The sequence below is a fragment of the Geotrypetes seraphini genome, chromosome 2 (genome assembly GCF_902459505.1).
Source record: "Geotrypetes seraphini chromosome 2, aGeoSer1.1, whole genome shotgun sequence".
Taxonomy (NCBI): domain Eukaryota; kingdom Metazoa; phylum Chordata; class Amphibia; order Gymnophiona; family Dermophiidae; genus Geotrypetes; species Geotrypetes seraphini.
Genome location: NC_047085.1, coordinates 421,570,187 through 421,585,324, shown reverse-complemented (window position 1 = coordinate 421,585,324; position 15,138 = coordinate 421,570,187). Strand labels below are relative to the sequence as shown.

Here is a 15,138-nt window from a genome sequence, read left to right as displayed (position 1 = left end):
GTAGATTGATGGACTGTAGAAATTCTGAGATATGATGATCCGGGCAAGATGTTTCAGAGGCATATAGGGCCTTGTAGAAGGTGCAGAAATCTTCAAGAATGTAGCGGGTGGCTGTATGAATCGTCCCAGAGGAAGATGTTATGTGAGATATTCTGTTTCATTCTGTGACCTTTCAGATAGGAAGCCAAAAGGCGACCGGCTTTATTAGAGTGAGCATAGTACATGGTGAATTGTCAAATATTTCATATTACTGAAACTTGAGACGTTGCAGGGTGTTGTATAGGACCAGATCAAATTTGTCATATAGTTGGGATTCATGAGAATGTATATCTTTTTCAAGATGAAGCCGTTCAGCTTTTTTCTGTTTGAGTTGAAATGCAGAGTAACTGATTGACTCACCACGTAGCCATGATTTATATGCTTCCCACAGTATTGAGTAATCAGCAACAGAATTTTGGTTGATGGAAAAGAAGGCTACAGATTCACGATTAAGATGATTTGTAAAATCTTTATCATGTAGCAAGATACTATTCATTCTCCAAAACTTCGATTTTGATTTAGGTGGCCACAAAAGAGAGCAAGAAACATCTGCATGATCTGAAATAGTAATGTCATGAATTTTGGCAGCTGTGGTCATATTTAGAATGTCTTTAGAGCCTAGAATGTAGTCAATTCTGGAATACGTTTTATTGGGTGCGGAGTAAAAGGTAAAATCTTTAATGATAGGGTAGAGAATTCTCCAAATGTCAGACCATCCATCATGGTGTTAGTAAGAGTAGATCTGGAGCAGAGTTTGGAAGGACGGCAGAAAGAAGATCTGTCTGTGTAGGGATCAATAGGAAAGTTAAAATCTCCCGCAATGATGGTATGTTCAGATAAAGATGAGGTAATGATGATATTAAAGGAACTGAAAAAATCTGGGTCATCAGAATTAGGAGCGTATATGTAGGTCCACCGTCTGGTAGGGTCAAATTTATGGAGAGAGAGTTGAAAATTGAGAGATTTTTTTATAAGAATGATGGTTTCATTCTTCTTACCATCAGCAGGAGCCGCATAAAAATGCTGGACCCATCCACCAGCTAGTGTTTGAGCTTCCTTGATATTGAGATGGGATTCTTGAATTAGGCAGATGTCAGCGTTCAAATGTTTGAAGTATTGAAGTATTTTCTTCCGTTTAGCAGGGTGGGAGATTCCCTTAATGTTCAAAGAGACAAGATTAATTTTAGTCATTAGAATACATGAGGAGAGGTTATCCAAGGGACCCAAAATGAAATCTGACGACCGAGTGGTGATGCTTCAAATAGCAATTGAAATCGGCTTCCAACATGAGGGAGAGCAGTCACAGGAAGAGCTCCATATGAATATAGTTGAAAAAGGGGGAAGACAAAAAGAAAAATAAGCATAATCCATGATGTTGGCGAACATATAGAATATGAAAATGAAAAAAGAGAACCAGCGATGGGGTCGCATGTCGACAAGATGTGTCCAGCATACAGCTCCTCAGCCTAAATGAATCAATCAAATGGAGACGTGGAGATGAGAACCGTAGATAGATGTTGGCACTGGATAGAAATCAGGTCATGGCACACACATTTTCCTCTAGGAACTTTTGCAGATCTTTAGGATCTTCAAAATTTTTGGTGGTGTTACGATATGTGCGCCAATGTTTGCACACACATGGATAGAAATGTTTTCATCTTTTGAGCCAACGATTTAGACAAATCCGGGTCAAGCAAGATTTTTTTGGCCTCCACCAACAGTGGGGATTTGGATTTTGCAGCCTGCAAAATCTGCAAGGTTTGCTGATATTGAAGAATCTTCATTACAATTGGCCTCGCAAATTTAAATTGTGAGGGAGGGCCAGAAGGAACTCGATGAGCCCTCTCGATCTCCAGAGGCAGAGAAAATTGCAGGTTCAAAGTTTTAGGAAGGAAATCTTGGAGGTATGAAATGAGATCCTTACCTTCCTGGCCTATATTGTAAGTGCCTCTTCCTCTACTAGGGAGATGCGTAGGGCCTCCTAGGTTCATCTAAGGCTCTTAGGCGAGCTTAGGTGTCTTGCAGGCCTCTCTAGGCTCCCGGAGGCGCCTTCAATATAGGCAGCCTGCCTGAGGAGCATTTTTTTTAAAAAAACGTGCATCCCGATTGGCTGATTAGACAGCTGTAGGACACCTACAGCTGCCTAAAATCGGGACACACTTTACAGAATGAGGGCCTTACTGCAGAGTCTAAAACTCTACAATGAGGCTGCTTCCACATTTTGCCCCCACTAAAACAGGAAGTATGAGTCAGCGAGGTAGGACATGACAGTGGGGCTGGTGCTGAATTGTCTGTTTTGCTTTTGCCTTAGGCCTACAAACAACACTACACTCAATAATGTGCCAAAAAATCCTAATATAGAAACAACAAAGAAGCACAACCAGTTGTGACTGGTTGTGCTTCTTTGTTGTTTCTTTGCCTTAGGCCTGGCAGGATGCAGCAACACCGTTGGGGGGGGGGGGGGGTGAGATTTAAAGAGACTTTTGAACAGGTGCAGCAGGCCAGATAAAACTCTGCAGTGGTCTGTACGTTTGACACTCCTGGGTTAGTTTCCTGTCTTTGCTGTTTTTCATAGTTAGGGTTAGGGTTAGGATGTTATGCTGCAGGAGTGTGTGTTGGGGTGGGGGAGGGGGTCTAGGATGACAGAGAACAGACTGCTGAGAATTGGTGCAGATCATTTTAAGGATCAATTCAAATAAGTTTAAGCAAATGAATGCCTAAAGATTTGGAAGGTTTTCTGGTAGAAAACAAATATCAAATATGTATTAAGGAATTGCAGCTCAAATGACGCCGATCGTTAAGGGCAAAGAACACCGCTTTTCCGCATATGATGCCTAAATGGAACAGATTACTTAAAAAAAAATACCAACAACAGCAAGTGGAATATAATAAATCACCACAAAAAAGTATTCCAACACGTACCCACTACTACAGAGGAACTTTGCAGAACTGCTTTACAAATACATATGTATTAATTTTATTAATGTTTGGCTGCATCAGTGAGGCTATGGTTTGAACTCAAATGAGTTTTAGTCTTTAGGAAGCTATTTACATTTCACACTATTTTCCAGGCACCAAAGGATTTGAATAGAGAAACTTCTAATCAAAAAGCTAACAATTGTTTTGAATTATGTTAACTCCCCATATTACATTCACTGTAAATACACAGAGAGCAATCTGGTCCTTATGGCCACTATTTTCTTGCTTTTCATGAGCAGACATTTTATCTCATTGTCTTCTGCTTTATAAACAAGTGTATGTCATTATTGTTTTTCATGATTATTATGTGATCATAAAATAATGACTAAACATTTTTCATTTGCATATTTATTAAAGATTGGGACAGGGAGAAATTACTTGAAGCATGGATGTGTAATCCAGAGAGCTGCTGCCAACGCTCAGGTGTTCAGATGCCAACTCCTCCTCCAAGTGGGTATAATGCTTGGGACACACTCCCTTCCCCACGAACTCCCCGCACCACTCGTTCATCTGTCACTTCTCCTGATGAAATCAGCCTGTCACCAGGGGACGTGGACACACCTCTGGTATGTTTCACTGTTGGTGCTATTTGCCTGACATATGAAAAATGATCAACAATGTGTGGGATAATGTGTAGAGCAAATAGATAATGTAACACTAAGACATGCTTTTTTCAAGAAATTTGTTGCATTTTTTTTTTTTTTGAATATGCAAAAATACTTTGTGGTGTACTCTCTATCACTAAGATGCTTCCTCCTCTTCTCTTCCTTCAGTGTTGGATTATCTTCTTCATTTATCCAATTTTGGTCTGACAACTACTTCGGTCAGAGTTCACCTCAGTGCTATTAGTGCTTTCCATGTTCCTGTCAACAATAAACCACTTGTTTCCAGGTTTATGAAAGGACTTTTCAACTCTAAACCTCCATCAAGCTGCCTCCAGTTGTCTGGGATCTTAATGTGGTCCTAGCCGGTTTGATGAAATCACCATTTGAACAAATGGCATCTACTCATCTTAAGTTTATTACTTGGAAAGTGGTCTTCTTGATTTCTGTCACTTCTGCCCGTCAAATGAGTGAGTTTCAAGCATTGGTTTCCAACCCACCGTACACAGTATTTCATCATGACAAAGTAGCTCTCTATATCCATCCTAAATTCCTCCCAAAAGTAGTCACGGAATTTCACCTAAATCAATCCATTGTGCTGGAGAAACAGTTCTTTATACATTGGACTGTAGGCATACAAAGGACTAAGCCACACAGGACTTCACCTCAACTATTCATCTCTTTTGATCTTAACAGATTGAGCCGGTCTGTAACCAATAAAACTATTTCTACACGGCTAGTGGCCTGTATTTCCTCCTCCTATGCTCAGGCTGGGCTGCAGCTCAAGGGACATGTTACAGCACACCAGGTCCTAGCTATGGCAGCATCAGTAGCTTACTTGTTTTCCACTCCCATTGACGAAATATGCAAAGCAGCTACTTTGTACTCCATTCACATCTTTCTACTGTCTAGAATCCTATTCCAGACAAGGTGGTGGTTTCAGCCAAGCAGTATTCCAGAATTTATTTTCTTCTTAATGGCCAACTCTCCCTCCATCCCATTGCAGTAAGCTAGGGAGTCCCACATATGAAAATATGCTGCCTGCTTGTCCTAGGATAAAGCACAGTTATTTACTGTAACAGGTGTTATCCAGGGACAGAAGGCAGATATTTTCACATCCCTCCCACCTTCCTTGGTTGGCTTCTTTGCTTACTTATGGAACTTAAGTACTGCGAGTTGGCGTTGGGCAGGAAGGCACTCGCGTAGTGCGGGCAGTCCAAAGTTTCTAAAAACTTAGGGCTGCTTTTACAAAAGTGCATTAGGGCCTTAACGCGCGGAGTAGCGTGCGTTAAATTGCCGCATGCTAGCCGCTACCGCCACCTCTTGAGCAGGCGGTAGTTTTTCGGATAGCGCACGCTATTCTGGTGCGTGCACTAAAAACGCTAGCGCACCTTTGTAAAAGGAACCCTTAGTATCAATACACTTTTACCTTTGTTCGTACCGGGCTCTGTGGATGACGTCACCCACATGTGAATAACTGCCTGCTGTCCCCGGATAACACCTGTTATGGTAAGTAACTGTGCTTTACTGCATCACAATATTTCATGTTGTATTCTTGCAGTGACATTGTAGGAATCACCTACAAGTATGTTATTAGTAAGAGAAGGATTTGAAATTAAAACAGATGTGTTCTGAAATCATAGTTTCATATAATTATTTATTGCAGTATTAATTATATTAATATTCTTGATGCATGGTGACACAGAAGTCTGAAGGCAAGAGGTCACTGAAACAGGGTGGATTTGATTTAAAGTGATTTAAATTACTAGTCACTCAAATTAAATCATGGTTTTCTACAAAAAGACTCATTCTTTCTGGTATAATTTTTATTTTAGAATTATTAACCACATTTTCATGAAGAGATTCACCCAAAGCAATTTACAATTTATTGAATATTTATCAGGTACTCTTAAGAATTTTCCCTGTCTGTCCTGGCGTGCTAACAATCTAACTGGTACCTTCGGCAAATGAGTTTTAAGTAACTTGCCCAGAGTCATAAGGAGTAGGCTGGGATTGAACTCGCAACTTCAGAGTGCTGAGGCAGCAACACTAACCACTAGGCCACCTCCTCCACTCCTATTACAGTTATATTTTAAAAAAATTACTGATTTGGTTATACTATTAGAAATACATGGATAAATAAATATGAAATGAATATAAGGTGAACTATCTCCAGTTTAATAGGTTAATCATTCATATTTGGACAACTTTTCTGTTGTACTTTATTAAAAGGAGAAAAATAATCATTAACTTAACAATTTAAATAGTTTTATTAAACCAAAACATTCTAGTGTGACAGACACCCTATTTCTGAACCTGTGGATAGTCAACCTTTCTGGATAGTCAATCTCTCGCAAATTCTTGTAGAGAGCTTCATTTGCATTCTTTTGCTCCACTTCCTGGGCTGTTGTCTTCCAACATGCAAAATGGTAGGAGTTTGTCTTTTCTGATGGTGTTTCTTTTTATTTAAATTTTCTCTTTTTCATTTACTGTTTGTGAAGCTTTTCAGTGCTACAAAGGAACTCTCTTGTGGGACAGCTCTGACTGTGGGAGAGTGCAGACTCTGAGGTCAAGAGTCTCCTTCCAAGAGACAGACTGCTTTTCAGTGCACCCATTTGGACAGCCTACATTACCAGTTTGTGGGTTCAGGGACCATTCCCTTGGGAGCAAGGCTCACCTCAGGTTCATCTACAGTGGGCTTGAGCAAAGGCTGAGTGGCACCATGGCAGCTTTTCCAGGATTGAGGCAGACTGCTTTCCTTCCCCCGTTTGCGTGCACGTGATCTGGTGGGGGTTGAAGTCTCTGGCCAGTTTGTTGGACCAGAGAGGCAGTCAGAAGACACAAGCAGTCTGGATTCCAGGCTTGTTGAGGCAAAGGTTCTCCCTGTAAGTTGTTTGCAGCTTCCATACTTGCAGCTCCTAGCACACAGCAAAATCAGGGGGGGGGGAGGGGTCTGTAAAATTGATTTGTTTGTTTGTTTGTTTTTGCTTGGGGGTTAGAGCTAGGTTCCCCAACTTCTAGAATCCTAAAATCGCTAATTTTTATTTCCCTTCCAATGGTTCTTATGTTTTTCCTACTCTGCATACTCCGCATCAGGAAACACTTCTACATCCCAGCCTGCAATCATTCCACCTGACAGCTTGGTTTCTCTCAGGCTGAATCCATCTGACTTGCATCTCTCTCAGCCTGTTCGACATATTCTTGATGCCTCCAGGAAATCAGCCACCCAACAATGTTATCAACAAAACTGGACTAGGTTTTCTTCCTGGTGTCTTCTTCATCACGATCCAACTTCCTTGTCAGTAGATTTGGAGTTAGATTATCTTCTTCATCGTCTGACTCTGGACTCAAATCTACATCTGTCAGAGTCCATCTCAGTGCTATTACAGCTTTTCACGTACCAGTTGAGGGAAAACCTCTCACTGCTCATCCTCTGGTCTCCAGATATATGAAAGGACTTTTAAATGTTAAACCACCTCTCAAGCCTGTCGTCTGGGATCTTAATGTGGTTCTTTCCAGTTTAATGAAGCCACCATTTGAACCAATGGCCACAGCTCATCTCAAATTTCTCACTTGGAAAGTTGTCTTCCTTATTGCTCTCACCTCTGCCAGGAGGATCAGTGAGTTACAAGTGTTGGTGGCAGATCCATCCTTCACAGCTATCCATGATAAAGTGGTTCTACGCACGCATCCTAAGTTTCTACCGAATGTTGTCACGGAGTTTCATCTCAATCAGTTGATTGTTTTGCCAGTGTTTTTTCCTAAGCCTCATTCTCACCCTGGAGAAACCGCTTTGCACACTCTGGACTGTAAACGTGCTTTAGCCTATTACATCGACAGGACAAAGCCTCATTGTACTTCTCCCCAACCCTTCATCTCATTTGATCCAAACAAGTTGCAGCATCCTGTTTCCAAGAGAATGATTTCTAATTGGTTGGCTGCCTGTATCTCATTCTGTTATGCACAGACTGGACTGGCACTGGAGAGTCGTGTCACAGCCCACAAAATTAGAGCTATGGCACCTTCTGTTGCTTTCCTTAGATCTATTCTCATTGAGGAAATCTAAAGCTGCCACCTGGTTCTCCATTCATACATTCACTTCTCACTATTGGCTGGAGTCTTTCTCCAGACGGGATGGTTGCTTCGGGCAATCTGTATTACAAAATTTATTTTCCTAAAGGCCATCACTCCCACCATCCCATTCTTGTTAGCTTGGAGGTTACCCATCAGTGAGAATATGCTGCTTGCTTGTCCTGAGATAAAGCACAGTTACTTAACAGTTATAATCTGAGGACAGCAGGCAGATATTCTCACAACCCACCCACCTCCCCGGGTTGGCTTCTTAGCTGGCTTATCTTAACTGAGGGACCGTGTGCCTAAGTCAGGTGGGAAGGCACTCGTGCATGCGCAGTATGGGCTATCGCAAACTTTCCTAAAGACTTAGTGGCAATGCACTTTTAAAGTGGTGTGTGCCAGGTCTCCGTTGGTGACATCACCCATCAGTGAGAATATCTGCCTGCTGTCCCTGGATAACACCTGTTATGGTAAGTAACTGTGCTTTATGGTGGAGCATATGCCCAAATTTAAACTTTTAATTTAATATAGCATTTTATGCCATTTTAACCATTGATCTGAGGTAGTTCTTACAGTGTAAAATTAAACTGATACAGTAAATCCTAAATACGTAAGTAATGAATAATTTGCGCAAATTACAAGTCGTTCTCATTGTATTCTAGTATGGTTTACTTTTATAGGGTAAAAGAAAAAGATTTTGGTAGGTAGACTTATACTAGACTGTGCTTCATGCTATACAACTTTTTCTTGCATCTTTCTTATAGATTTGTTTTGTTCACCTGCCTAGTTGCTAACCTTGTCTGCATTCTAAGTTCAATCGGAGAACTGCATTAACTTGAAATTCTGTTATTTCACTTCTGAATTCCATAAGCTAGGTGTTCAATCCCAACCTGCAATCCGGGAGTTGTAGAAATCCAACACTTTTCTGAGCATATACTCCTCCCCTTTAGACTGAGAGCTAACCATATACAGTTTCAATTTCTGCAAGCAATCTGTGCAGAAGTCTTTTAAATTGCTCTGCTTCTTTTTCTTATTTTTTTCGCTTAAAGTTTGTCTTTTTCAGTGGCTTCAGTGCCTTGTGACACCTTTCCAATGGTTCTCTGTCAGAGGAAAGGATGCAGTCCCATGGATTTGGACTGCTGCTTCACACAGAAACTTTGGTAGATCTGTGGAGCCAGCCTGCTGTGTGCCACCATTCCTGGACTCGGGGTCCTTTACCTTGGGATTTCGCTTGCCTGCTGACCTTGTCAGGTGTTTAAGCACAGGCTGAATGCGTCCGGAGGGAAACTTCCCTGGGTTTTAGGATGCAGGCTGCATTTCCTGACCCTGATCGCATGGCGAAGATCTGTTGGGCAGAAGTTACAGTCAGTGTCCGGCTGACTGGCAGTCCAAAGATCTTCGTCTGGTCATTTTGGAGCAGTTTCTGAGGCATAAAATCATTTTCCCCCATTCAGTTGCTAATGTGAAAGAGCTGACAGGCTGTCACTGCAGAACTATGAGTAACATTCCATTATTTTCTATGGAAACTTCGGGGATGGCTTGTTCAACATTTTAAAAACCGTTTTTTCAGTTTCTGAGAGTAGGGTTCAGGTCCCCCACCTCCTCAGACCCCAAATTGATATTTTTTATTTTTGGATTTTGTTTATTTTTGCCGTTTTTGGCACAAATTTGTCAGCGACAGCCATCTAGCATTTTAATCAATCTTTTTCTCAGTTTTATTTGTGCCTCAAATCCCTCGGTTTGATTAAAATCATTTGGGATGGACTCCTCAGCCCCTAATCTGTCGAATGTATGCCTTGGTTGTGCCGAATCTGTGACCATATACTGCTTGACATAGCACACTTGTGGAGGGGGCAGGAGCTTCAGGCTTCACCTCCTTCAGATCCTCCAGGGCTGGGGAGCTGGCCTGGGTCCACAATTTCGGGGAAATATCTCGCCCAGAGGCCGTTCTGGAGTTTGGCATCAAACACCTGCGTTCCAAGTCTGGGGACTGTTTTGGCACAGTGTGAGTGCCTCAGGAGGGCCCTGCAGTGCTCACTGTGTGAATTTTCACTGGACTTTTTTTCAGCTCCTCTGGAAAATGTATTCTATGGACCCAGCTCGTTGGGTGCAGCCGCCGGGCATGTCGATTTCTTCTAACCCAGTTGCACCAGTGGCAGAGGTCCCTTATCAGGAGCCCTCTCATCCAGCTATGGCAGAGCTTGATTGCATTATGTAATTCAGATATTATACCACTTTTGTCTCCTGACTTCTTTTTATTTTAGATTCGGCTGATACCCTTGATGGGACTAGTCCACACGGTCACCCTGAGAGTTTGGTTTTGGCTGAGGACCCCTCCATCAGCAAGCCTTTTATGCATAGATTTGTCCACCCTTTTATGCATAGATTTGTCCACCCTTTTACTACTGGGTTTCTGAAAGAGAAAAAAATAAATAAATCTCCTTCTTTTTCCATCCCACACACAGCTTCTTAGTCTGTTTACAGGACAATAGGAGGCCCAGGCTGCTCTTTCTGGATCTCGGGCAGCTAATGCTCCTAAACAGCCCTCCAGAGGGCCATCTAGCTCAGTTTTATTAGGAGTGGACTCGCATGTCCTCAGATAAATTGCTGCTGGACATCATTCGGGAGGGGCACAAGAAGGATTTCTTTTGCTTGCCTCTAGATTCGTTTCTGGACTCACCAGCAGGTCAACCGGAAAAGGAGTCACAGGTTTGCACTACTTTGCAGCATCTCTTTGACATTCCAGCACTAGTACCTGTTCCATAACATGGAATAGACTTCGGCAGATACTCTTTATACTTCATCATGCCAAAATATGATTGGCGGACTGGAGGCCTGTTCTGGATTTCATATCTGTCGCTTCCTGTGCAGTGTTTATTTCCAAATGAAAGCTGGGGACACAGTCATTGCTGTTGTCTCCAGGGGAATTCTAGCGTCCTTTGATTTCGTGGAGGCTTTCCTCCATATTTCAATATTTCTGGAGCATCGCAGATTCTGTATTTCCATTTTCTGCAACAGCATTTCCAGTTCACAACTCTGCCTTTTGGCTCACGCCCGCACCCCGTGCTTTCAACAAAATTATGGTAGTTGTGACGGCTCCGCCGGCAGGGTGTCCTGGCTCCTCCTTACTTGGATGATTGGTTGATCCAGGCTCTGTTTCAACAGGAGTTTAAAATTGCGGTGGAAATGGTAGTGTCTCTGCTATAGACTTTAGGTTGGATTGTCAACTTCTGGAACAGCCACTTGATGCCATCCCAGTCCTTGGAATCTCTGGGCTTTCTCTTTGATACCCGGCAGGGTCGTGTGATTCTTCCCAAAGCATGTGGACACAAACTTTGGCTCCATATCAGAAATCTCCTAGACTGTCCAGCTTCCACAGCCTGGCCTTGTCTGCAGGTGATGGGAGTCCATGACAGCCTCCTTGAAGGCGGTTCCCTGGACCAGAGTGCACATGTGCCCTTTTCAGCAGTTCTTCCTGTCTCAGTGGTCTCCATAGTGTCATCCTCTTCAGCTGCCACTTCTCTGGCGGTACCAGCTCGCAGCAGTTTGGGCTGGTGGCTTCAGGGGGAGAATCTCCACCAGGGCAGCCTTGATAAAGCGCGGTTCTTAAGATGTAGTCATCTCAACACTTTTGTGATTAAAGACGCCCTCTACTATGGCTTTTTCTGCCAAAGCCTGGAAGGCTTTCCACAGTGGTGTGCTATGGGCTAGGTAGAACCTGATAGGGCTCCCATTTTGGTAGTCCTATTTTTTATTCCGGCAGACATAGAGAAGGGTTTTCCTAGTGGCATCCCTTTAAGTTCAGGGTGCAGGGTTTTCATGCTTCCAAGCACACAGAGGCTGTAGTTCGCTTATTGCTCATCCAGATTTGCCCAGAGTCGAGGGGTGCTTCATTTGTGGCCTCCCTTGCATCATCCTTTCCCTTAGTGGAATCTTAACATCATTCTTTAGGGCTCTTGGAAAGCCCCATTCAAACGCTGTTGGCAGCTACTGTTCTGAATCTTACGATCAAGACTGTCCTTCTGGCTGTCATTGTCTCCGCACAAAGTATTTTAGTGCTTCAGACTCTTTCATGCAGGGAACCCTTTCTCAGTAAATCAGATGCAGGAGTTCTCCTTACTTGTACATTCCTTTCTACCGAAGGTGGATTCCACCTTCCGTGTCAACCAGGAGGTTTGTTTGCCTGCGTTTCCTTTCTCAGGCTCGGAGTGATAGGATCAGATCTTGTGCAAGTTAAATGTCAGGAGAGTCTTGCTCCACTATTTGGAGAAGACTAATAATTTCCAGTTGTCTAATCACCTCTTTACCCTGAGTTCTGCGTCTTGCCATGGTTGGCTGGCGTTCAAGTCCTCTATCGCTCAATGGGTTCGACTGGCCATTTTCCTCATTTTACATCACCCACAGCAAGCAGCCACTGGTTTCTCTTAGGGCCCAATTGATTAGCAGTGTTGCTGTGTTATGGTCGGAGTCTTACGCGATTCATGCAGATGAAATGGCGGCTTGCTTGGATGCCATTTTTTGTGGGGACCTCGTTAAGGGTAGACTTATCTGTACCTCCCTAGCTGCTACCATTGCTTTGGTATGTCACTTAGCTTATGGAATCCGAATGGGACATAACAGAATGGAAGATTAGGTTTTTACCTTTGATAATCATCTTTCTGTTAGTCCAAGTAGAATTCCATACGAGCCGCCCTCAATGTGTATGCTCAGTTGTTTGGAATAGCCACCTACTTTCTGCCTCGATTTATTTTCCTTGCAGGCTTGAAAACTTTCCAGCCAGTTGATGGATCCTGTGGGGAGTTTTCCACTTCTGTGAGCATGCTTAACTGAAGGCTGTCTCATGTGGGTGCTCATTGCACACAACAGGTTAGTTCTACATTGTTCTTCAATGTTTTTCTGCATTACCTTTGTGCCTGTTTATTACCTGTTTCATGTTTTGCAGAACAGAGCAGCTCAGAAATTAAGACTTATTTGTAAATTTCGCTGTAGATGTACAGTCTCTTGTCATGTAAACCGCTCTGAACTATTCTGGTACTGCGGTATACAAAAATAAAGTTATTATTATTATTATTATTAAGATGCTGGGGATCTGCCCCCATACCCCCATTGTCATGGATTTGTTCAGGTATGTTGCTTGGCTTTGGGATTCAACTGTATATGGCTCTAATTCTCAGTCTAAGGGAGAGGAGCATGTGCTCAGAAAAGTATTGGATTTCTGCAACTCCTGGATTGCGGGTTGAGCTTGAACACCTAGCATATGGAATCCTACAGGGACTAACAGAAAAGATTATCAAAGGTAAAAACCTAATCTTCCATTAATTTCTGTCCCACAAGCAGAATAGAGGAAAAAATCAAGTGATCAGAGAGACCTCAAACCCTAATTAATGCCTTTTCTTCAGAAGTCAGTAGCAATTACTAAATACACATAAAATAGTTGCAAGCATGTACATTTGGTTTCAAGGCAAAGTAATAAAAATTGTTAACCAGTTTTGTTTTTTGTTTTTATACAGTGTGGTATTTGCATGTGCAATATATCTGTTTTTGAAGATCCAGTGGATATTCCTTGTGGACATGATTTTTGCAGAACATGCTGGGAGGCGTGAGTACAATATTTTAGTTTGACTTGCTTTTGAGGCATGACTTTACAGCATTGGACATGAACTCTTCTTCTTCCCTTTGGCTAAATTTACTAATTCAGGGACAATTTTTCTGTGTACTGCACATAGATGTTATCATTTCAAAATGATTGGGAGTGCCAAACACAATAAAAACCATCCCTTCCTGGACATAATGAAGGAGCTTGTTCAATATTGGGAATTCTCAGCAATCATTGGCACCCACAAAGCTGGCTTCTACTGTACCACATCTATAATTCAATTAATATTTATTTACTAGATACACTATAGGAGGGACAAGAATAAATTCATGTATGGGTTCATATAAATATCTTGTGTGTAAATAATATCACCTTTCTCTCCCTTTTACTAAGCCACGGTAGAGGTTTCTACCGCGGCCCAGAGCTCTAAATGCTTTGAAGCTGCTAATAGAATTATATATAGAATATATTTTATCCCAGGACAAGCAGGCAGCATGTTCTCACTTGTGGGTGACATCACCAACAGAGGCCCAGTAAGGACACTTCAAAAGTGCATCTCCACTAAGATTTCAGAAAGTTCACAATAGCCCGCAATATGCATGCGTGAATACCTTCCCGCCCGACTTAAGCGCGAGGTCCCTCAGTTCTTAGTTTTCCAGGGAGCTAAGAAGTCGCGTTTCAAGGGTCATTTAATTTTTTCTTGCCGTCCTGCTCTCACGTTTATTTCTTTTATCCTCTTTTTCTTTATTTTCTTCCTTATATAGAGAATTTTTTAAAAATAGATTTTTTTTTCTTTTCCGCCATCTGCGGGTTTTGGCCCAGTGGGGCCTTCGGTACAGTCTCAGCCATCAAGTTTTATTTGGATGAGGCGGTCTTTCCATCCATGTCACGCCCTCTGACAGGATTTAAAAAGTGTGGTTGTTGTTTTCGCACTATAATGTTAACAGACACTCATAGCTGGTGCCTGCAGTGTTTGGATCTCGCGCACCATGTTCAAACTTATAAGCGCTGCTCTTCCTTACAAAAGCATACCATCGAGAGTTGTATTCTTCAACAAGAAAGACTCTTTGATGTCACCATGGAAGGAGATACACCGGTGACACCGACTACATTGAAGTCACCAGCATCGAGCAAATTCATGCCGACCAAGAGCAAGTCCCTTCAGTGACCAATTCCATTATTGAGAGGTGCTTTGTCATCAGAGTCATCCTCTCCAGAACGTGTCGCAGCATCTGTGGTACCAGTGACAAAGCCCAGGTACCGATGCTTACTTTGAGGCAGAAATTCGAGCTCAGGGACCAATTTCAATTGCTACTCCCAACACTGATTCCTCCTGTACCAGTCCAGACTGCACCTAACATTGCCAGGATCCCCGGCACTGTCGATGCTCCATCGGTGAGTCCCAGGGACTCGACACATCGATCCAGTCCTTCCACTCTGGCACCGAAGCATTGGTCTTCTAAGCATTGGTCCCTATCTGCTCATCGTCTTACGTCCTGTTCCAGGCACTCTGACAGGAGCTCCATCAAGTCAGGGAAGGTATGTTGAAAGAGAAAACATTCTGAGACCTCGACACTGGACCGACGCCAGTCGAAGCACCATTCTCCTTCCCTGCTGCAGGACTCTGACTTGCAGGAAGACTCCAATGCTGATCCATCTCCATCTACTACCGATGCTAATGATTCTCCTGCATCAAACTCTCGTAGGCGTTCTCCAGCTAGAGCTACTTCTCCCACCGAAAAGCTCTCTTTCACTAGATTTATACAACAAATGGGAAAGGATCTTTCAGTGCAACTGGAGGCTGATTCCAAGTACAGTAAGGAGTATCTCGAAACTTTAGGTTATGAT

General features: G+C 42.7%; 1 protein-coding gene across 8 annotated transcripts in view; it reads left to right on the top strand.

Annotated features, from left to right (window-relative positions):
• Positions 1 to 15,138, top strand: part of ANKIB1 (ankyrin repeat and IBR domain containing 1) — a 280,095-nt gene that overhangs the window by 107,649 nt on the left and 157,308 nt on the right. For all 8 annotated transcript variants that reach the window (XM_033931149.1, XM_033931147.1, XM_033931152.1 and 5 more), the window contains exons 6-7: positions 3,376 to 3,584; positions 13,205 to 13,293. In XM_033931149.1, the coding sequence (XP_033787040.1) occupies positions 3,376 to 3,584; positions 13,205 to 13,293 (298 nt within the window). The remainder of the gene's footprint in view (positions 1 to 3,375; positions 3,585 to 13,204; positions 13,294 to 15,138) is intronic.